Source organism: Colletotrichum paranaense (genome assembly GCF_030867605.1).
Source record: "Colletotrichum paranaense strain IMI 384185 chromosome Unknown Scaffold_7.1, whole genome shotgun sequence".
NCBI lineage: Eukaryota > Fungi > Ascomycota > Sordariomycetes > Glomerellales > Glomerellaceae > Colletotrichum > Colletotrichum paranaense.
This window is the reverse complement of record NW_026848965.1, coordinates 1969217-1991921: the sequence shown is the minus strand read 5'-3', so window position 1 is coordinate 1991921 and position 22705 is coordinate 1969217. Positions and strand designations below refer to the sequence as shown.

The 22705-nt window shown below is 52.8% G+C and overlaps 7 protein-coding genes across 7 annotated transcripts; 3 read left to right on the top strand and 4 right to left on the bottom strand.

Annotated features, from left to right (window-relative positions):
* Positions 1-1121: 1121 nt before the first annotated feature.
* CPAR01_09511 (uncharacterized protein) lies at positions 1122-1532 on the top strand (the record flags this gene model as incomplete). Its single annotated transcript, XM_060493776.1, has 4 exons — positions 1122-1199; positions 1256-1318; positions 1372-1409; positions 1466-1532. 4 exons carry the CDS (start codon positions 1122-1124, stop codon positions 1530-1532), a joined length of 246 nt encoding a protein of 81 aa, XP_060347906.1.
* A 757-nt stretch (positions 1533-2289) lies between these two features.
* On the bottom strand, positions 2290-4046 carry CPAR01_09510 (oxalate decarboxylase family bicupin; the record flags this gene model as incomplete). Its single annotated transcript, XM_060493775.1, has 5 exons — positions 2290-2901; positions 2954-3168; positions 3224-3550; positions 3634-3914; positions 3970-4046. 5 exons carry the CDS (start codon positions 4044-4046, stop codon positions 2290-2292), a joined length of 1512 nt encoding a protein of 503 aa, XP_060347905.1.
* Positions 4047-6627: 2581 nt separating this feature from the next.
* On the bottom strand, positions 6628-8172 carry CPAR01_09509 (uncharacterized protein; the record flags this gene model as incomplete). Its single annotated transcript, XM_060493774.1, has 1 exon — positions 6628-8172. One exon carries the CDS (start codon positions 8170-8172, stop codon positions 6628-6630), a length of 1545 nt encoding a protein of 514 aa, XP_060347904.1.
* Positions 8173-8840: 668 nt separating this feature from the next.
* Positions 8841-10497, top strand: CPAR01_09508 (uncharacterized protein; the record flags this gene model as incomplete). The annotated part of the gene is made up of 3 exons (XM_060493773.1): positions 8841-8874; positions 8930-9516; positions 9580-10497. 3 exons carry the CDS (start codon positions 8841-8843, stop codon positions 10495-10497), a joined length of 1539 nt encoding a protein of 512 aa, XP_060347903.1.
* Positions 10498-10600: 103 nt separating this feature from the next.
* On the bottom strand, positions 10601-14162 carry CPAR01_09507 (uncharacterized protein; the record flags this gene model as incomplete). The annotated part of the gene is made up of 5 exons (XM_060493772.1): positions 10601-12559; positions 13302-13595; positions 13678-13917; positions 13977-14028; positions 14101-14162. The coding sequence occupies 5 exons, from the start codon at positions 14160-14162 to the stop codon at positions 10601-10603; spliced, it is 2607 nt and encodes an 868-aa protein (XP_060347902.1).
* Positions 14163-15350: 1188 nt separating this feature from the next.
* CPAR01_09506 (fatty acid hydroxylase) lies at positions 15351-16501 on the bottom strand (the record flags this gene model as incomplete). The annotated part of the gene is made up of 3 exons (XM_060493771.1): positions 15351-15687; positions 15786-15852; positions 15934-16501. 3 exons carry the CDS (start codon positions 16499-16501, stop codon positions 15351-15353), a joined length of 972 nt encoding a protein of 323 aa, XP_060347901.1.
* A 2129-nt stretch (positions 16502-18630) lies between these two features.
* On the top strand, positions 18631-21165 carry CPAR01_09505 (uncharacterized protein; the record flags this gene model as incomplete). The annotated part of the gene is made up of 5 exons (XM_060493770.1): positions 18631-18788; positions 18945-19030; positions 19322-19971; positions 20095-20274; positions 20329-21165. The coding sequence occupies 5 exons, from the start codon at positions 18631-18633 to the stop codon at positions 21163-21165; spliced, it is 1911 nt and encodes a 636-aa protein (XP_060347900.1).
* Between the last annotated feature and the right edge of the window lie 1540 nt (positions 21166-22705).

Here is a 22705-nt window from a genome sequence, read left to right as displayed (position 1 = left end):
CATCAATTTTGATTGCAATGTGATTGTAACGAACACATCGTCCGTGCCAACAACTCATGTTACCTTCATAGATTGTAAAGGGCCATCTACCTTCGGTTTCAGGCCTGAAAACTATATGTCGGCGGACTTCACACTGATGAATATGGCACAAGAGACATAGAGGCTGTGCTATTGACGCAGTAGTATCTCTTACCTAGTAAAGCCATATTTAAATAACTTTACTTCCGCCCCCAAACCAGATATTTATCTCAAGCGAGCAGAAACAGATCCTTGCCAACTGAAAGTCAAAGCGCTTTCAAGTGCCAAAGTTCAACTATTGAGGATGAAGACAGGACCAAGCCGGCTGCCGGAAGAACTTGAGATCGGAAAATGCGTTCAAAGCCGCTTGTTGGAAAGTTGTCCAGTTAAAAAAATGATTATCCCGTCGGTCGACCTATCTGTACACGTGATTCTAGTCGCTTTCAATCACTGCAAATTAATATCGAAACATTGCGATTCTCTCGTTTAATTTGGTCGGAAGTCCCGTCCCGTTGCCTCGTTGATTACCAATTCGCTGACTGGGAGTGCGAAAGCAAAGAATCGATAAAATTACTCAGTGAAGAAGTTCTTTATGGTCCGATCCCTAGGCAACTTGGTTCTCGTACCTGAATGATCCTGGAACTTGTTGGATGACAGGGCGGTTTCAGACTCCACGCAGCTGATGGCGCCCGTCATTCAACCCTTCTCCCTGATGCTGACACGAGTCATCGCCAAGATGGAGATAAAAGGTCTGCCTTTCTGTGATCCGTTCCCGAAGCCGAGCTGGATTAGCGGCTTCACTTAATAGCGGCTCGGTTTTAAAGTCAGCAGGTTACTCGCAAAGCCCTACAGATTTAGAGTTCAGAGTGAAACAACAGAGTCATACAGCATGCCATGACCCGTTCATCCCGTCGGGAGTTTCAATCAATTTGATACCATTCTTTCCTCATCTGAAGTTTATCGAGAGCTGCGGAAAATTCGCTGAATTCAATTAAAGTACATAAGTAAGCTTAATCGCAGCTTGTTCGTCTCAAGAAAGCAAAACAATCATCATCAACAATACCATACGCCGAGCCTATCAATTTCGCTTCCAACCAGTCAACATGAAGTTCATTCTCCTCCTCGCTTCCGCCGGAGCCGCCATGGCTTTTGTCGAGTGCCGTACACCTTCAAATGCTGAGGTCAGTCCCGATCTGAGACTTGCTAATTGTAAAATTCCCATAGCTGACCTTTGTAGCTTTTCAAAAACTGCAAGACTCAAGAACAGCGAGATGGCTGCAAGGGCCAGTGCATTAAGCATGTAGGTTACTCATTCGGACTTATACTCAGAATTCGAACTAAACATCTTCATAGTGCTCGGACACAACCGCAAACTTGGCTGTCTGCATTGAGTAAGTCTACCTCCACGGACTCATTGATGTTATCAATGTTCTAATGAGTGCAACAGCAAGGCGAACAACGACTTTGACTGCGTCTGCGGAACCCAGGCTGGCAGAGGTCCTGGATTCAACTAGCTTATGACTTTGTCTCTGGATTTTCTTTTTAATGTAGATAGAGCATGGCGTGCCTTGCATTTGACTAAGAGAACAAAAAGTTTCACTCGAGAGCTACCTCGATTCGCCACAACTATCATCGATCGCTTTATCATTGAAACTTAGACAATATCTCCGTAGAAGTTGCATGTTCCCGAGTTCGATTCGATAACACCAGCTCCATAGCTCAACCCCCTTTACATCCTCTATTCTGAGACTCTACACCGTATCCTTACTTTAAGGTCGTCGAATGCGATGAATAGAACTGCCCTATAGCTGGAGCTTCGAGAAGTTCGAGGATGTTTGTTTGCCCTGGCTGCGGGAATCCTGTTATGTCTCCGCTGGCCGGATGCAGTAACCCCCGATTCACTCCTTGCAGCTGGAGGAGGTCCCTAGAGCCTCCAAGCTTCTCATGGGCCATTGCACTTACTAAAAGTCTATTGAGCGGGAATTCGAACTTCACCTACAAGCAGCGAAAGATCATCTTAACACGGTTTACCAGAGTCGACCTCGGCTTGTTTCGTAAGTTAAATCAGCATGCTCGCCAGCGGAGCTTGAACCTACACAAACGTGTCACAATCTTTCCTGTCAGAGACCTCGCATGGAGATCGCTTGCTGTTGATACTGAAATACACACGCTACCGAACGACTGAACTCCTGTCTTCATGCCAGCCCCAACTCGCAAAAGTCGCGCGTCTGAAAATATTTACAGTAGAAATGAAGAAAACCAGGCAAGGAACTAGGCCTTGAACTTCTTGAAGTTACGTCCACCATCAGCCAGCGCCGTCATGTTGGTGTTGCCAACCTTGATGTACTCCTTCTCCTTGGGAATCGCAGCAATCACTTCGTCAGAGAGGCCAAGGGTATCCTTGACGACCTGCTTCGGGGTAAGGGCCAACCATTGTGCAACGCTGATGTCCGAGAACTTGGGCGCTTGAAGGACCTCAAGGAAGATGACGTCCTCGGTACCAGTGTTCTCGATGTAATGACTGTCACCAACCTTCACGTAACCAACATCGCCGGCGGTGAAGTCAAAGGTACGCGAGGCCTCAGGGGCTTCAAAGATGGTGATGCGGCCGGAGCCCTGCAAGAAGTAGTTCCACTCGTCGCTTGTGGTGTGCCAGTGGATCTCGCGCATGGCGCCGGGCTGGACGACGACCAGGGCAGCCGAGAAGTTCTCCGCAATGGGGAACGTTTGCGGGTCGAGGATCTTTACGGAACCGCCGGGGACTTGGAAGGGCTTCTGCTGCGACCAATGATAGGTGTATGATTCAGCACCAGTCAGCGATCCTGCTGATGAGGTCTGATTCTGCTTCTCAATGTCTTTCGGCGCAGGTGTGCCATTGAAGATCTGGAAATGAGTAAGCTAATGCATCAACGTGCCAAATCGTCTTTTGACTTACATAAAGCTGATCCTTGGGGATCTTGTCAAATGCAGAAACATCCGTCTTAAGGTTCTTGGAAAGAACGGACAATGGGTTTCTCAAGAATAGCTCAGAAGCGAGAAACGTGTTCTCTTCGCTGAAGCTTCCCTGGTCGAAGACGAGGAGGAACTCTGTGCCTTGGTCGAACGCCTGAATGCTGTGAGGAACACCCTTCGGGAAGAACCATACATCGCCTATGTAGCTTGGTTAGCTTTATAATAAAGATAAATCAGGTCGAGCTAGACATACCCTCGCACACATCGTCGACGAAGCTCTTTCCATCCTCATTCATCGCTGCGATGCGACAACATCCCTTGAGCATGAGCGCCCACTCAGCCGAGGTGTGCCAGTGAAGCTCGCGGTAAGCGTTGGGCTGCAACTTCATATCGACACCCGCCATCGCAGAAGCGACAGGTAGGACTTTAGTGTTCTGCTGCCGCGCCCAGCCGGCGCCCTCTTGGCTGCCGAGACGGTTATGCGAAAGGCCCAACGGCCACATGGCGTTCTCGACATCGCCCTTGTCGGTGCCGGGCGGGGCGAAAAGATCGGGGTTTAGCTTCTCATAGTCGTAGGTTCCTGCGGGAATTATGTGTTAGCGCATCTCTTCCCTGCAATGATCCATCTCCCTTCAACGCCTCCCCGCTAGGGATGCAACGTACTTGGGCCCGGGTCCGGAGATCCTAGTCCGCCGCGGATCGGTTGCGGGACGTCGACACCATCAAAGTTCAAGTACAGGCCGAGCTTTCCGTCTGCTTCCTGGCCGGGCACGAGTGTAACGTCGTCGACATTGGCGGAGCCGCCAGTTTCGGGGTCAGGTCGCGCTGCGTTGCCTCCGAGAAGGCTAGAATCTCCTCTAAGACTTCCCGTAGGTGTAGTTACGGTGGGGATGGGCGGATCGACACCGCCAACGGGGCCTTTGTTCTCGCCATAGTCTCCCATTCTATTCAATTGTTGGCACACTCTCCTAGTAATTGTGTGCTCGTGGGAGTACTTACTGTGGTGCCGGAACGGCATGGCTCTGCGGCAGAGCCGCAAGCAAGCTAGCGAGGAGGAAAGCACCGTGGGTATACATCGTGATGGAGAATAAACTGGAAGCAGACGAAGTCGAAAAGATTGCTCTGTAACGAAAGACTGATTATTGAGTGCCTGTTTCCAAAATGATCTGAAAGGTGATGATTCTGAGATGAAGCACAATCCCTTACAGACCGGATTGAAGGGCCTTCTTATACCTCGCATTCGCCATAAGACGAACTTAGAACCTGCCTCCAAAGTCACCTAGGTAAAGCACACAAACGACACATGATGGCTCCCGAGCTAGCTATGCCGTGCCTTGACCATCTGCCAGTCTACTTCCCCTCACCCCATCCATGCCATCTACTATCACAAGGCGGAGAGGAATTCGGCGGGACCGATTAAGCTCCCAGCCTTGGCGTCCGGACCGCGATATGTGGATGACATGGGGCTAGCCGCGTGGAGCACGAGCAGTACAGTAGAAGCCGGGGGCAATAGTAGTATAGATGACGCGTTTTCGCTCTTTTAGGTCTATCGCGAACCGTGAGACGGTTAGCACGGGAAAGGCAAAGACCCACGCACGGTTGTACGGCACCGGTGTGGACGAACATATTGATCTGATCAGCGACTAGCCACATGCTACCTTGAGATTACTCACAACCTCCGAAAAAGCACACAGCGCTCACCACGTTGTCTCACTTAAAGCGCTTACAGCCCACGGAGGCTTCGGGAAGTCCATCGCGCCTCAATCAACTCAGCTGGCCTTACTAGGATCAAAGTTGTTTTGCAAAGTGCAAATGTTCAGCAAAAGGTTAAAAATAAGGCTTGGTAGTGTTGACGCCCTCCCGTGCGCCTGCGCGGATCATCGAATCTGATAGCGGGAATTCGGTAGCGCCCCACGTTGCATTTCCCCCCTAATGCCGAACACGGCAGTTGATTGTCTGCCTACGTGGTGAAGTCACCGCTCTTAGAAATGGTCCGTTCGCGATTCGTCTGAACCGCGGAACCCTCTTGACGTGTGTTCTTTGTGGGTTACCTTAGATTATTCATGCAGAAGAAACGTACTTACCTGGGATGATTAAGGGTGTGACGAACACCTCGGTGAAAAGAAAAAAGCCCCGGTGTCTCGCAGAAAGTTCGGGATTGTCCGCTTACACCAGACTTATTCAAGATTCAAGAGTTCTAGCTCCCTGATCACTCGGCTGCTAGCGTCCTGCCACCGGCCTCTAACCTCACCCGGGCAGAGGAAAGAAGCGTGTAAGAGTTTAGTGACGCGCCAGTCATTTGAATGGTGAAATGTGAGCAATCGAAATTACAAATGCCGCAAACTCCTTGCACGAGTACAAGCATGTGTGCTCAGCATGGGATTGGGGTTCTTGTCGCTCGCAGTAGGTCTGGGCTTGCTTTCATGTCCTCGACACCTACGAGGTGCCTCGATGCTAAATCGGGCCCGGCAGATTTGGATTCCGGGATATTATTTCATCAGAAGTACAAGATTGCATCATTTTCAGAAGAGGGGAAACTTTGGCCTGTCATCTGGCAGGTTTGCTAGATGGCCCAAGACCAAGGTTCAGAAGATGAGACGAATGCAACGTTGTCTACGCGATGAGCGATGGCAGATACTAAATAAAGCCTCACAATATGACATAAAGGAAGCTGAATACAACCAAAGCTTGTTTTGTACCCAATTGGGACATCACTGATGGCTGAGCCGTCGCATATCGCTGTGGTTGGATGATTGTACGATTTGGGTTGCCGCATGCGGGACGGAAATACCGCCACAATGCCATCGTGCATGCATGCCCGTCGTTGGCGCGTGCGGCTTCATCCGATGCAGGTGGCCTTCTTTTTCTCCTTCGCTGCCCGCTGCAGATCTGTCTTGGCTCAAAGGAGAGAGCTTGTGTTGCAAGGCTAACGATCGACCGGGCAGTTGGGCTTATGAGCACCCTTGAAGGTAGCCAAGTCCTCTTAAGCATAGCTATAGCCGTCCATCAGCCAATGCAACGCACCTGATCATGGTCTTTAAGAGTGTTTCATCTACAGAAACCCTCCAAAGAGAAGAGAAAAATCTCTTCCATGAATTATCAGATCCCACCGGCATTAATCTGCTCCTCCACCCGGGAGGCTAAAGGAGGGTATTCCCATGGAATTGCAACGTATTCGTACAACGCTGACGCTTTCAACAGGGCAGTCACTCAATCTGGTGACAGAGAATAAGACCTCCTATAATCCGATAACATGGTATTATGTCTTCTATGGATGTGAGCTACTGAATCGCGCGCTCATGGATGAATCATAGAGAGCATGCAGTCTGTTGATTGATCGAAGTCTGTGATATGACATCAAAAATCTCCGCACCAGCCCTCCCGTTGAGCCAGGCCACCAACAAACTCTGATTGGAGTGGGACGCCTATACAAGGTGATATATCACAGCCACGATGCCTGATGGCCCTGGCACTGGAAAGATTTTGCCATTAACTCGTCGTGATGAGTTTGAATTGCGCCATGTCGCAACCCCTGGACTACCCAGACACAATGAACGGAAATCAAACTTTTCATGACGTGAACATACAATCAGGTGTTAGAGAAGAGCATGATTGCTGGGTATATGATTAATACACTAGTGAGAAAGGTTTGTTGGGCTAATGGCCTAGATATTCCTTGACCTCGTAGTTCTTCTTCGCATAAAAGAACCACAGTGATATGGTGATAATGGCAATGCCCACAAGCACAGCCGAAGCATAATTCATTTGATCTGCAACAGCAGGTAGGTAATAGGGGAAACAGTAGAAAATGAGTGCAATCGCCGACCATGCAAGCATGACTATGTTCGCAGCAAAGCCAAGTTTAGGATACCAGAAGGGGCCGTGTTTGAAATTCGAGCGGCCTTGGGAAAGTGCCAGGACAACCGGGATACTGTAGCTGATGTATTGGAGTAGCAGTCCTGTAGATATGAGGGAGTTAAAAGCGAGGTCGGATGCGAGGTAAAGGCAGCCGAAGATGGCAGTCCCTGATGCGGAGAAAATCAATGACCAGGTAGGCGTATGCAGCGGGGAGGGCGCAATCTTGCTCAGGTGATGGTGCATGGGGAAACCGGCCTCGCGGCTGATGGTCCACGCGAGCCGAGACTGCCAGGTCTGAATAGACCAGACGGCGCCAATGGTTGTGATCATGACGGGCACCCAGAGACCCACGGAAGCAGCCTTGCTGCCTGTGATGCGGTAGAACAAGGCCAGGGCCGAGTTGTCGTCGGCTCCGTCAATGACGGGAACGTTAATGAGAACAGACGTGACAACAAGGAGTCCGGAGACGAGACCGACAACGATAGTCCACATCAGTGCCTTTGGGATATCCGTGCTGGGCCGGGGCATCTCCTCTGCCAAGTGAGTTGCAACGTCGAGACACGAGAAGCTCCAGTTGGCGCCGTTCATTCCGATGATGAAGGCGATGCCGTTTTGCCAACCCGAGATATTTACTGTAGTAGCGAAGAAGTCCTTTGCGGAGGCGTGCTCGTCCGACATGGCGAACAGGGTTATGAAAATGACGACGATGGTGGTGCAGCTGAACAGTAACATGATCTTGGAAATCTTTGGCAGAAGGCTCTCAAAACTCGCACCGAAGACGGTGACGATGTTGAGGAGTTGGAAACCCAGGAACCCCATCCACCGCTTATAGACAAAGCTTGGATCAAGAAGCGTGATGATGGAACAGATGCCGACAGGCACCGAGAGACACGCCGACGAGCCTGTGGCGACGGCAGCAAGCCAGCTGATGACGGCCGTGATGTACGACAAGAACCGGCGAGAACTCGGCGGCGCCAGCCGGTGGACCCAGATATACTGCCCACCTGGGTGCGGCATAGCTGAAGCCAGCTCCGCGAGAGTTGTGGCAGTTGCGAGGCCGACAAAGGCCATGACAAGAAAACCCCAAAAGAAGAGCGGCGAGCCGCCCATGGGCAGAGTGCTGCCGAACACTAGCAGCAGGCCGATAGCCGTGTTTGTGGTTCCGTAACCGATACCGAGGGCGGATAGAGTCGTGAATGGCTTCATGGTTTGCACGGTGACGTCTCCGTGGACGATGGAGCCGTGCTCCGTGGCTTCATTGTCCGCTTTTTCGGGCATGGCGGCGACGGCATTTCGTGTTGTGGCCGCTGAGGCCTTGTCGAGTGAGGAGGATCGCTGATCCATTGTCGTATTGCTGACTCAAGTGTTCGCCAAGGGCGAGGTCCCGTCCAAGATGACTGACTTTGCGAATATATGCGTAGGCAGTGGAGGATAGAGGGAGGGGGTTGGACGGAGATTGCCTCCCTCAGGTTTTGGGGGTGGAGTATTGAGGGACCAAGTTAAGTAGACGCAATTTTCTTGTGCATGTTTGTGTGACCAACTTGATCCAACTAGATGGCAGCACGAGACTCACGTTGACCGACCAGAGGCAGTTTGATAAGCCGAGATACCATCTCGTCCACATAAGACAGCTTGGAGATAACATATCCCGGACTTGTTTCCTGGGGTTGCCGCGCTATCGGCTCGCATTTCGCACGCAGTTGCCCGATACGGCAAGCCAGAGCGGGCCCCTATCCGCTCCCGGTGCCCCGCATCCCGACCCCCTCATTCGCCGACACCGGCAGAGATTGCGGATGAGCTGCAGCGGTACGATGAGGGTAGTAATGGACACGATCATATGGTTCGTCTGAATCGATACCGAGGTCAATGTGGATGAAGATTGCGTCCTTAGAGCCCAGGATCTGTGTTCATTACAATTTTGCTCAAGAAGCTCTGGAGTAGCGATCAGTATCACCTCTCCAGTCCTTACCACGGTGCCATCAACTTACATCAAATCTCACCGAAACTTCAAGATGGGGGTTGAAGATGAGATTTCATCTTACCTAAGTGAGTAATCACAATCAAACCTCAAAGGCATGCTTCGCTAACCAATTGCTTCAAGATCCCGAAACAGCCAGGTTTCTCCTAACAGTTTCCAAGGCCATCTCCCAAGACCCAGGCCTGCCCAGGCCAAACCCAACAATATCATCATGGCAGGTTCCAGAGCACCGCCTGGCATCAGTCCAATCTCCCACACTCCCCAAGCAAACCGACTTCGCGGTCATTGGGTCCGGCATCACCGGTTGCAGCGTCACGAAGACGCTTCTCGAACACCAGGCATCACGCAACGCCCACGTCACGATGCTCGAAGCCCGGAAACTCGTGAGCGGTGCCACAGGCCGGAATGGCGGACATCTTGTCACTGCTTCGGGGCATACTTATGGCCCCATAGCTGCGCAACACGGTGTCGAGGCAGCGAAGCAGATTACCCGCTTCTCGATCCTGAATGTTGAGCGAATCATGAGAATGGTTAGAGATATGGACCTGGAGACCCAGGAGCGGTGCCAGATTCGCGATGTTCTCAAAGTCATGGCTGTTGGCGATGATGAGACATGGGTCGCTGCCAAGAGCTCGGTATTGGGATTCCAAAAGGCCGTCCCAGAGCATAGTCAATATCACCGAATCATCGAGAGAGACGATGTGCCAGGAGTACGTGATTCGGGATGCTACAGGAGGGTCTCGGAGCTTGGTTGACTGACCGTTTGATCACAGAGATGGAACATCAAAGATGCAAGCGGGGCTGTAGAGCACAACGCCGGAGCCATCTGGCCGTACCGTCTTCTCATGAGGATCTACGAAGGTCTTCTGATCCAATACCAAGACCGACTAGCAATTGAGGCAAACACGCCCGTGCTTCAGGTCGAATTCTCGTCGTCCGCCAACCCAGAATACCCCTATCTCATCATGACTCCAAGAGGCATCATCCGCGCCAAAAAGGTCATACACTGCACCAACGGCCACGCATCACATCTCCTCCCACAACTAGCAGGCCGCATATACCCCTTCCGCGGCACAATGTCCGTCCAGAAACCCGGCCCGACCCTCAAGAACCTGGGTGCTTCGCGCTCGTGGAGTCTGTCTCACAAACCGACCCTGGATGCCCGGAGCGGTCTCTACGTGACGGGCCTCTACTATCTCCAGCAGAATCCTATCACAGAAAGAATTTGGATCGGGAACGAGACGGCGTACATGAAGGACATCTTGACTTCTGATGATACCTACGTTCCGAAAGAGGCGAAGGATGCTCTGTCGACGGTGCTGCCGAAATTCTTCCTTGAGGGGTGGGCACCTGAGGCGAAGACGTCCGAGGTGGAGGCAATTTGGTCTGGCATCCAAGGTCACACGGCTGATGGTCTCCCAATTGTAGGCCACATTCCGGACTCTATCGCGGGAGACGCCGGCGGCGGACAGTGGATCGCCGCCGGGTTCAATGGGTACGGGATGGACAAGTGCTGGCTGACGGGCGAGGCTTTGGTCAGGATGATATTTGGGGAAGATGTCGGCGACTGGTTCCCGCAAGCGTACATTGTCACGGAAGAGCGTTTGCGAGGCAAATTGACGTCGGATGAGACGTTGCTCAAGTTTGCAAAGCTCGCGAATCCTCAAGGGGTCAAGCTGTCCAAACTCTGAGCTAGTCCCGACTTGCCTATCTAGAGAATTAATGGAAAGCTGTCATGGCCGAATAGAATATAGTTCATAAAAGAGACAGAGTGCATCATATTAGCTCCCCACATTAGCCCATCATCGTCCCGAGATTCTTCTCACGCGCGATATCGAGCCAATACACATCCTCCTCACCAGCATCCAGCGCCACCCACGTATGATCAATCAACTCAGAAATGACCCGACTCTTCCGAAGCGGCAAAATGTGCGTATAAGCCGCCAGCCGCGACCGCACAAACTTGCGCGCCCTCGCCACCTCGATAGACGCGGGGTCGATATCCAGCACATCCGCCCCGGCCTCACCGTACATAGCATCAGGCTGCCGTAGGTGTTGCGGCTCCCTCCTCAACTCGCTCGAGATAGCCACCATGATGAAAGGCTGTGCGCTTCGCGTCCGGGATTCAAAGGGTATATCTCGCAGGATACCGAGGATGTACATTGCAAGCTTCGTCAACCACGTCCTCCTCTCTCTCGCCGAGGGGACCTTGTGGCTATCTAACCCCGATCCCGCGGCGGCAGATAGCGGAACCGGACGTAGGAGCCGCTCCCGGTCCCACGGTGCATACCGCTCATTCAACAAATCTGGAAACACGCGGTACAGCTGTAAGAGACCGGTACACCGGTACGCCTCGTCGATAAGCTCCAGATGCCGCAGCGGAGTCTTCGGATCGCCTGGATCCGTGACGCGAGATAGGTCCGGCGGACGATGCGCAAGAAACGCGCGCTCGAGTTGTCTTGCGGAGCGGAGAGCGGCGCGGAAGACATCCAGGTCCGTCTCGGTGAGGAACTTCACGGAGGCCATGTGTTTCCGGTACTGAAAGATGAGGATGCCCGTGTCGGTGAGCAGTCGGACAGTGGCGTGGGATATGCCCGAGTAAGGGTGCGGCTCGATAGACTTCGACGGGTCCGCCGGGCCGATGGATGAGGTGTGGTGGTAGTCGCCCAGTTGGGTGCTGTCTGTCAGGTAGGCGAGGAGCATGGCCCAGTAGTCCATGGTGTCGCTGAAGAAAGACAAGCTCGCGTCTGCGTCGCTGCCGCACGTCTCGGCGGAGACGTCTTTGAGCATGCTGCAGCTTGCTCTGAACATGTCTGTTGCGAGGTTCTGGGGGCTAAGCCAGCTTGATGTGTGGCCTAGGAGCGTTGATGAGAGAAGCATGGCCCGCTTGTGTGTTGTAGTCATTGAGGTTGATAAAGGTAGCGCCGAGGTTCGATCGCGGATGAGTCTGAGGGCGTCGCCGTGTTCTTTCCGGGCGACGGGCAGGAGGTGCGGAAAGTCTTCTGAGAGGCAGGCGGCGGCCATGCTCTGGATGGTGTGATATAAGGCGCCGGAGGACTGCCACATTGTCTCGACGATGTTACGCATTACGTTTGTCTTGCTGTCCCATGCGCAGTAGAGCGTGATGACCTCGCGGAAGAAGTATTCGGAGAGCGATGTTGGCAGATGGGCGAGCTCTCGTGGGCTACTCTCTAAGGATTGTTTACATGACGTGGGTTGAGTATTATCGAACGGGGGCGGAATACTATTCTCCTGAACATTGGCTGCGGAGCTCTCACTCTGGAACAGATGATCCATCTCCCGGTCCTCAGCTTGAGATGACGACGTCGTCGAGCTGTGGCCATCAACAGTCCAGGCTGAGCTAATAAAGGGCGCATCCCAGAATGGCGTTGTAGGAATCACATTCTGGCTGCTAAGAAGCAAAGCGCACGACGAAGCATCAAGGGAGGGCATCTCCTGTGGCAGAGCAGGAAGGTCCCACTGTAAGGGATTTGCGAGCCATGGGTCCACGTGTTGCAGCACGTTAGTGTCGACATGGTTTGAGGTTGGCGAAGCGGCTTCGATGGGCTGTGGACTTGTTTGGAACGCGGACTCTCGAGGTCCTCGTTGTCTGGGTGAGCCTTCAGCTGCGGCCTTTTGATCGACGCGGACTTGGTGCTTTCGCGACCAGCGCACGTTGAGGGCGTAGCCGGGGCACTGGATTCCTCTCTCCTCACACCGGGCGCATCCAGGTTTCCTCTCGTCGCATTTGGTCTGGCAGCAGCATGTCAGTTTGTGTGATGGAAGAGGATGGGAGAGGTCCCACAGTGTCCATACCTTTTTTGACTTGCATCTGAGGCATCCGCCCCGTGATTTGGTATGCATTGCTCTAGAGGACTGCATGAAGTAGGGTGAAGCCAAGACCCTTGATATTCTGCGAGTCTTGGTAACGATACAAAGATGATGATTTCCAAGAGTTCGATCTGGATGAATACGCGGTTTTCGCAATGAGAATTTCCCAATGACTGTTCAATGTAGTGGATGAGAAGTCAAAGTTGGAGGTTGGAGTAGATAAGTTATCATTGAGTAGACCAACCTAAACCTCTTATCTCATTCGAGTCTAATAAGGTACTTGTAATGAGCGAATGCTAGCGCATCCCGAGACCCCCGGTCCAGCTTTGTGACAATCCCCCGCAATTGTCAACTGCGTCTAACGCGAACCCGGTCATGCGGGGGGAGGGGTCTCTCCGGCAGACGGCAATTCAGACTCAAAGTTTGAATAGCATCGGAACTCAGCTCTTGGCATTCAAGCATCGCTCTCTATCTTTCCAGGTATCGATAGAAAGGAGGCGTTTTGATCAAGAGTTTCACTCTTCACAGAGTCTTCACCATGTTTTCACTAATCCAATTTATACACCATTCAATACCAAACTCACATACTGCGGAATTCAATTCCTCACTCACTCGCTTACCCGCCACCCCTACCATCCCCAGCCTTAGCTCCAGGCTCTCTCACCATGGTAAACAACCGAATCGCATCCCCTTCATCATCACAAATCATCTCCCTCTCAAACACGAACCCCCACCGCCCATAAATCTTCACATTCGGCACATCCTTACTAGACTCCAAATAACACTTCACACCCTCCTCATCAGCCCGGTCCGTAACAGCCTTCATCATCTTTGCGCCTACACCTTTGCCCTGAGCGGAAGGCAGCACGACCATGATGTTGAGGAAGTAGTATCCCCTAGGATCAGTCCAGATCTCGCGCTGCGCTTGGGCTTGAGCTTCTTTCCAGATGTAGTACCGCTGAAAATTCTACGTCAGAAAGGAGATCCGAGATGAAGTGATTCGAGTGAGCCAGAGATGTAGATGAGATGAGAAGCAGTACCTTGACATTCAAACCCCCGCGTCCATACCACAAGTTATAGTTCACCTGTCCAAACCAAAGCCGCCACCCCTCAAACCAATCATTCCACGTCGGCGGCGCGTCGGCAGGCTGTGGAGGAAGCCACATTGCTACGCCGAGGACCTCATCACTGCCTTGTTCTTTTGCGACGTGGAATATGCCGTTGCGCATGCCCCATCTCATACGCAGAGCTAGGGACTCGTAGTTTCGTTGCTGGTTGAACTATGATCCGGTGAGCATCCTGGGAGATATAGCTTGGCGGAGTTGGGATGAGGGTGTACCTTTGATTGATCGTATACCCAGACATTGTACGGGTCACCGCTGAATGCTTGTCTGTGAGGCGTAGATCATTAGTATCTAATTTGAACTCGGCGTGGGTATCGTGCCAATGTCTGTAATACTCACTGCACTGCTTTAACTGCCCCTGGAATATCCGCCTCTGTGAGATCCGTAACTTCAATCGTCATCTTAGACGTAGGGTGAACTATCGATGGTGTGTTGAATGGCAATGAGGTACACCTGATCAATGCAACTTAGGGATCTAGAACGAAGAAAATTTAGCGTAAGTGTCGCGTGAAATCAAAAGCAATAATCTCAGCCAGATTGAATATTCAATGTGAGATTCAATTGACATAAAGACCAGATCAATTCTCTTGCCGGCTGATAACTACAAAGCAAGCCCCCAATCTCCAGGTCGCGTGTGGTCTGCGGGGTACAGATAGTGTTAGTTCAGAAAGATTATCAAAGGGAGATAAGATCGCATAGACTTTCCGCGAAAGGCAAGGCGGGAAACTCGGCGCAAGCTCAAGCATGCCAAACCTCACTCACCCCGCGTGCCGGCGCCAACTCGGCTCCTCCGCAGATGAGAATTCGAGACCGGGACTGAGAAAGAGAGAAAGTTCTCTTTGCCAAGGACTCCTAAACTCCAACCACATTCCACACTTATTTCACCTGGCTACGGTAGACAGACCAACAACGGGACCCTTGGACTTCCTCTCACTTCCCCGCAGAGCTATCCGTGGATCATCCGCCCATCGGGAACCTGTGCGACAATCCGAACATGTCTGAACCTACATATAACCTTTCACTTCCCTCCTACCGGAATGACCTCGGATGAGTGGCGAGAGGACAAACACTTGGCCACTGCATTTTTCTTCTCACTTCTTTCTCTATTTCTCCAATGTCGCATGTTTCAATTTTCAGCCAGACAAGGGACGCGTCAGTGACGCAGGCGCAGCCGGCGCTGAGGCCAGCTTCGTCCGACTCAAGTGAGCGACACCAAGTTGGTGAAAATCAAAATCAATTGCTGTTGCTGTTGAGGGAAAATGAGTTTGAAGATGTGATATGCCATTGGTATTCGCTTAATTATGATTATTTTAGATATGCAATGCTCATTCGCCATGAGGAATGTGTCAAAAGCCCACCAGAAACCTGTGGTGGCCGGGGAAAGTCGTTGAAGGCTCGCTCGCTCTTTGGGGCAGCCTTCCGATGCTTTCCGGGAAATGAAGAAAATCTCATCTCAACATCAACGTGTTGCCATGCTTCCTTCTATGCATCCTTTTCTTCAAAATAAGGGGCTTCGGTCCTTTGAAACATGACCGATATTCAACCCCCAAACCCATAAATCCAAACGTTCTCTTTTAACTATTTTCCCCTCACAGATCCTTCTTCTGCTCCTGGGGAATGGGGTTTCCCTTTTCGTCGACAAGACCCTTGGCGCGCATGACCTTGAGGGCGTCGTGGAGGGGATCGAGCTCGGGCTGGGGCGCGCGATGGGAGTCAAAGTAGTTGTCGGCCCAGGTGAAGTACTGGCCGTAGTTGACGGTAAAGTACATGTGGTGGAGGGTGTGGTGGGCGGGACTGTTGATGTACTTTTCGAGCCAGTGACCCGAAATCATGTCGCCGTCGTGAATGAGGATGGTCCAGATTTGAACGAGGACGAAAAGGCCCATGTAGAGGTACTTCTGGATAGGGCAGAAGAAGACGAAGACACTGGAGAATGTTAGTTTTGTTGTTGCACGTGGCTGGCCACCGAATTGAGGCTAAAGTAGCTCCCACTTGGTGATGGTGATTCTTGGGGGTTGACTAACTGGTAGGGCAGAGATTGAACGTAGCCGTCGAGGGGGTGGAAGGCGAGGGCAGCCCAAGGCGTAGGCACTGGATACAGTCAGTTGAGGCCATAGAAATGGGTGTTGGTCAATCAACCGGAAAAAGAAGGAATGAGATGGGGTGACATACCAATCCACTTGTGGTGTGGCTTGTGGATGTACTTGTAGACGGCGGGGTGGTGCTCGAGGCGGTGAATCCAGTAAATGGCAATATCGTTCCAGACCATGAAAATGGTAGCTGAAATGGCCATCCACCAGAGACCATACTCCTCAACATGGGTGTACAGCAGACTCTTTCCGCGAACCTCGGCGAGGAAAAATGGCAAAGTCAGGATGTTGATAACGGGGACGGCCTTCATGGAGGAGATCATCTCCTGGCGGATCTGGTTCTTGAGGAAGCGCGGGTGATATTCGAGGCGGCGGTCAAAGATGAGGTAATAAGACAGCGGACTGAAGATCCAGTAGAGGGCGCAGGCGCCCAGCTGGGTGATTGCGAGGATGGAGATGGTTTGACGGAGGATACTATCGCGGGGCCAGGCGGAGCCATACGAGTTCGAGAGGTCTAGTGGTGATGATGAGGCAAAGGCGTCGCCGGTCGCGTTGTATGCGCCGGTGTTGGCAGTGGTGGGCGCAGGGACGAAGTAGGCGTAGGCCTTGTCCAGGACCAATGGGTCGAGGAGCTCGAGCGCGACGTCCATGATGGGCCGGCTTTGTGTGTGGCGTGGTTGTTCGTTGTTTGTTGTCTCTGTTCGGCAACGAGTTGCGCAGGAGTGAGAAAGACGGAGAGACGCAGGTGGTGGGATGCGTGCGGAAGGTTGTTGGGATGGCAGCTATCGGTATGCCAGGTGATGGAGGGAAGAGAAGTGAACGTAAGAGGAGGCGAAGTGTAGATGGGAAGGAAAGGAATGGCAAAAGAGTCACGTCGCCGATAAAGGTGTTCCGATGAAGTTGCGCTCGCTCGCAGCTCGGTCGGTCGGTCTGGCGGTCCCTCTATTGCTGTTGCTGGCAGCGCTGTTGTTGCTTCGGCGTCTGCTTTCTGCTCAGGGGCAAAGGAAATAGCAGAAACATTTTTGGATCCGTTTATTTTCGCCCACATTGGCACATTGGAGCAAATTAGTCAACCACCGCCCACCCCTCCCACCAAAGAGCTCCTTCCATGGTGCGCGCTTGCGACCAGTAACATTGGGCGACAAGGGACGGGACGGGAAAGAGGGATGGCAAAAAAGTGCGACCACCTAGGTAGGTACCTGCCTGCACTGCTGCAGAGGTACAAAATACAACAAAATCAGCACATCAGGCAAGAGGGAGGAAGAAAAAAAAGAAGGGACCCGCCAGATGAAATGATGGCGCTAAGCTTCATCAGTTCATTTAAACGAGGTCGGGCTGATCATTTTGGCCACTCACAACAGCCTCTGCTCTGCATCTTCCCCTCTGGCGGGGTCTTCCCACCGGTACGTAGCTTCTCAGTCAAATACATGTACACTCCCGGCGCATTCTGGTGCCCTGGTGGTGGTGTCACTTTGGTAGTGGCCGCCGCACTACGCAGTGATGGACATTGGACACATCCATGACAACAGCATGGCAGGGTGCGCCAACGCCGTGCTTGTGCCATCTGATTTGCCAATCCCTTTCTCGAGTACACCGGATCTGTTCCTTCCCCTCCATTACCACCTGTGAGCTCTCCTCAATTGACAGCGCTGATTTGGCGCATTCAAGCAGATTGTTGAGCTGCACACAATATCAAGCAACCGCAACAATTTGCGACTTTCGGGCTACTCGGTGTCCGTGCGGCGCCCCGAAGACGGAGTTACGAAGTATCAAGGTGGGGCTGATATCGCCGGATTCCCAATGGGATTTCAAGGAGAAATGGAAAGCGGGGCGGATCTCTCGGGAACTCGTGCTGCCAGTCGAACCATTCTGCCACCATTCTTCCATGGCCATTCTCCATCTTCGCCACGGGTGAGCACGGGGAAGACATGTGGATGGCATATCCCAGCATTCGGGATGCGTTATCCTTTTCTGCCATCTGGATTTCCTGTCATCACACTTTTATCCGCGTGGCATATATGGTGTTGATGAGTGATACGCCTCTGGCGCGTCGATCTTGAATGCCGAACGTCTCTCCACTGGACCTTATGTTCATGCTTCTGGTGTTGCTAGAATACCGCATTCTCATGGCCCCTCTAGTGACAATGACAATAGTAATTGCTTTTCGGACGACTCAGACAGGGATCTCAAGCAAACACCAGTTTCGCCCATGCGACAGTCTGCAACGACTCGCTCGTTTGAGAATGAAACGACACTGATCAGAGCGAAAGAATCTCCCGTTGGCAAGCTCTCAATAGCGACCCAATTGCTTACAGCTCCTTGATAGCTCGGTGATGATGGTTCTTAGCGCGCTTTTCGTATTCGGATCGCCCAAGAGCTTGGGCGCTCCACACGATCGACATTTTAACTCTAGCGCCTCACGGAGTGTGGCTGCAGAACAGGCTGAACAGCTGCCCAATCACGTTAGACAATGAGTCAAAGCTGTGGTAGAATATCTATCCCAAGTCTAGAACGTTGGATGGTAGTTGTCAAAGGCTCTGGCAGAAACTCTACTATCAACTTTCCATCAAAAGACTACCTATGCAGGCACGTGGAAATTCGTGTAAGGTACCTAGGATTAGGCCAACAATTGATGGTGCGATCAGTGAGGTGCAGTATCACCGCGATAACGTTGCTTATGTAATTGCCATGAACATGCGAGGAAGGAGCCATCGCAGTACTTGCAACCCCCCGTCGCTGCTGCACTGTTGCCTAAAGCCTTATGGGAAGCTCATTCGAGATGAACAACTTCCCTTCTCCGCAAATCTCGTCCCAATTCACTTCATCTTCTCAGACCTCTCCCCCATCGACCTCCGTCTCCCTCTCTGCCCGCCTCCAACAACGGCGCGGAACCCGGCCTCGCAGCGCCAAGATCGGACGTGGGGACCGTCTTCGGACGTTCGTTCCCAAGCCAATTGCATAACACGACCCGCGTTACTCCCACTTGTTCCTGGCGTCGATAAGGGGATACCTAGACAAACGACGTCTCCCACCAGAGCGGTTCGCCGCCGTCGGCCCCGGTTGGTTCGCACCCATCCATCCACGCAAATCCAGTATCCGCAAGTCAGCCGAGCCGCGCGATGCCAAATACAGGCAGGCCGAGTCCAAACTGCCACTTGTGCCGGAGCCGAAGGGTCAAGGTGAGAGAATGAGACATCTAGACGCACAATTTCCGTATGAGTACTCAACGAAATCCGAATCATAACGGCTCCCTCCCGCCCTCCCGCTCCCGCTCGCAAGTGCGTAGCGTCGTCGCGTGTTGTACCTACTCTGTGCCTTTGGTTCACTGATGGATACATGTACCTACCTATCGTACCTACTTTGCCTTATACGTGTGAACAATCATCCCAAGTCTCCATCGCCTTGCAGCTGACAACTGGGGGGTCCGGCCGCGCGCGCCGTGCCCGCGGCATGCAAAAAGTGCGATTTAGGCCGACCTCAGTGCGAAAGATGCATCAAGTACGGGGTCCAGTGCCCCGGCTACCGCGACGATGATGGAATGCGCTTTCAGAACGCCGATCCCACCTCGTTTGAGCGACGGAAGAAGAAGAGGAACCACCAGCACCAAGACCAGGACGATGAGGCGGCGTTGATAACCAACTCAAGGACCGGGACCCTACAGATCATAGAATTCACACCTGAATTATCGACAGCGGCATCGATCTCAACCTCGGCGTCCCCTGGGTCGAGCCGCCAACCGAGCCGGCAGTCCACACCTGCCACGAGCGTCACCACTGACACCACTACCTCGACGCAGCTATCCGTAGCACTTCCCGTGCTCAAGACTATCCGTCAACACTGGACTGCCGAATCCATCCCGCTGGTCCTGGGATTCTACGAGAGCCTGGACTTTCTTCCAGGCTTGTTCAGGGGTGCCGGCCAAAACCACTGCCTCGTGCTCACCGGCCAGGTCTTTACCAGGGCCTACATGATTAACAAGTTCCGTCCCAGGGCCGACTATCACGAGCTGTCCATCGTTCTCGGCCATGCTTTGGCCGCGGTACAGGAGGCTATCAGAAACCCGAAGACGTATACTTCTGATTCAACGATCGTTGCGGTTTGGTTGCTTGGGAACTATGAGGTGAGTGAAGAGGCTTATAACATGCTATTCGCATGACACTCAGCCCAAACCTCGGTGTGCAATGTGCTGGGCTGTTGCTGTATTGCTTTTGGCGACCAGGGGACTGAAACAAAATTCTGGCAGCTGATGATTGGCGGGTTGGAACGGAGATCGTTCATTACCAATAAAGAAAGGGGTTCGTCGCCCGAAGTTCCCTGGCACATCCACGGCCAGGGCCTCCTCAGCCTCATGCGGGCAAGGGGGGACCGGCAGCTCTACACCCGGTCCGGCCGTCAAATCTTCTGGGTCATGCACAATATGATTGTAAGCAGGACACTCCAGACCTATCTGCTCTGGTTTACTAAACCCGTATGTTAGCAAGTCCAACTCACGATTGCAAACACACCTTGTCCCCCGGACTTTGAACGCTGGCTCGACATCATCGAAGCAACCCTCCAACCCAGCGAAGGCCTCCTTCTTCACACTGCCCGCTACCTCTCTGCAGCATGCTCTCTTCTATCAAAACTGATCCCGCTAACACTCAGCGGCGATGCCTCTCGCGCCCGGGCAGCATACCCGGCCCTCATTGCTGAGAGCGACCGGGCAGACCTCGCCATGGCGGAGTGGATGCACGCGGCGCCCGAGTTCCAATTCGAACCGGGGCCGATGTGGGGCTACTTCTGGAACTCGTGGCGGAGCGCAAGGATCAAGGTGCACCACATGATCATTCTTATTTCGAATCTCGTCGAGTATGGTGAGCCGTCGCTGGTCCCGGAAGATTACGACGTAGACTGTGGTGGGTGTCCGTTGTTGAACCCGGAAGTCCTTCACGCCCGCCGGGAATTCTGCGTGGGCATCATCGCGACGGCCGGTCGGGATGTCGTGGAGGGGATACCGAGGTCGTTGGGCGGGAAAATGCCGGACCTAGACCCGGATTTGCCCTCGTCGTATTTCGATGGCGTGAGGTTGATTTGGCCGCTGAGCCACCTGTACATTCTCCCCACGGCGCCGCGGCACCTGCGAATCGTGGCAAGGGATGCGTTGTTGAGAATCGCCAAGGAGAAGGGGATCTTGACGGCGTTGAAGCCGAGGGCGGGCGGGATGCTGTTCCCGGAGGCGGCGTTGAGGGGCATCCCGGTGGATAATCTGGAGGATGTTATTGAGGGCGGCGGAGGGGTGCATCAGATTGCGACCAAAGTTGAGGCGCAGGACTGATGATACTCTACAAACAAGGGCGAATGGGAGTGAGCTCCGAAGCTTGGAGCGCGTATGTTGACTTCTATGAGATTTCCGAACTGTAAAGTCGGGGTTTAGTAACTTCCGTCATCTGGGAACGGAGCCGACATTTCGCTGTTTTCTTGTTGTGGGTTCTACGGACATAATCATCTAGTTGTACCCGCCGTCGGCTTGTTCGCTCGGGGTATTCGCCGGTCGGTGCTAAACTCAATTCGCCGATGAACATGACATCAATACTCACCCAAGTATACAGCCCTGCCCGCCAACGTGAAAAGTGGTGTTCGTGCGCCTACCTAGTTCTTTCAGCTTAACTTGGTGGGCTCTGGAGGCTGCTTACGCTCGCATAGCTTGCTGCTCCCCCTATGGCCGATCATTGACGATCGCACCTCTGCCTTTTACCCACTTTGCAGTCTGATTACCCCTAGGCATAGACTTTCGTGGGATCGCATGTAAATTTGATCTTCCTTCATGAGAACCCTCCCAGCGAGGGGAAGTTTCCTCAGAGAAGACCATTGAAAAGCGGACGCCGTGTTGAATCCGTTAGAGGGATTCAAGAGACCCCTCAATATGTTCAAAGCATAAGACTAGGCACCAACGACCCGCATCATTGATCATTGATCATGGATCCCAACATTCCTACCCCGGCTCACTGGCTCAGGGAACGAGAAGCTTGTTTCGACGTGTTAGCGCCAGATTTGCGCTGCTGCTGCCTGCGCCGTTGAAAGCGGGAGGTCTGTCGACGGTGTAGAGTTACTGGTGCAAAAGAGAGAGTTTGATCAGTTTGCGGTAGAGTACTGCAAGGCGTAAGCAGAGCCCGGCACTTCTGAGCCGAGTAAGCCTGCCTCATGCCGGAAGAGGAAAACCATTCGACCCCAATTTTCTGCTTGATCTGGGTCCTAAGAGCGTCCTCGAACTTTGAGGTATTTGCGCGGTGATGAGCGGTCGCTGGTGAGACGTGGTGGTAGGATTCTGGCCGTGTGCCGATTATCCGAGTCGCGAGATAGGGCGCGACACGAAAGTAGGGTATCCTGAGACCATTCCCGAATAGTAGCATTTCTTGAGGTTATGGGGCCGCAGAGTCAAGAGTCAAGACTCTGGTGGCTCAGCCACGGGATTGAAGCGCCCTGTGGATTTACATCAATCTGTATGACATGTCTATGTACTCCGTACTACGAAACTAAAGGACAATACCAGCAATGAGCTTCTATACAGAAACGGAAAAGATCTTTCCCCGTAGAGGTGATGAGTAAGATGCATCGTTAATCGATAAGAGGCCTACCTGCTCCCGCGGGCTTAGATTGCGTCTAGATAAGGTACGGCGCTACAACCCCTCAACCACCCCGGGGCGCCGCTGATGCGCTTCGACAGCTTATTGGATACCGCAGCGACCGTTGGCTTTGGAGGAAGGCGGAGTTGTGGTTAGCGGAGGATTTTCCAGCGAATGTAAGTAAGCGAATGCGATGGATGGGGACGCCGATGCAACGGACGCGCAGGCTGGCGGATGGGGCCCGAAGGCTTG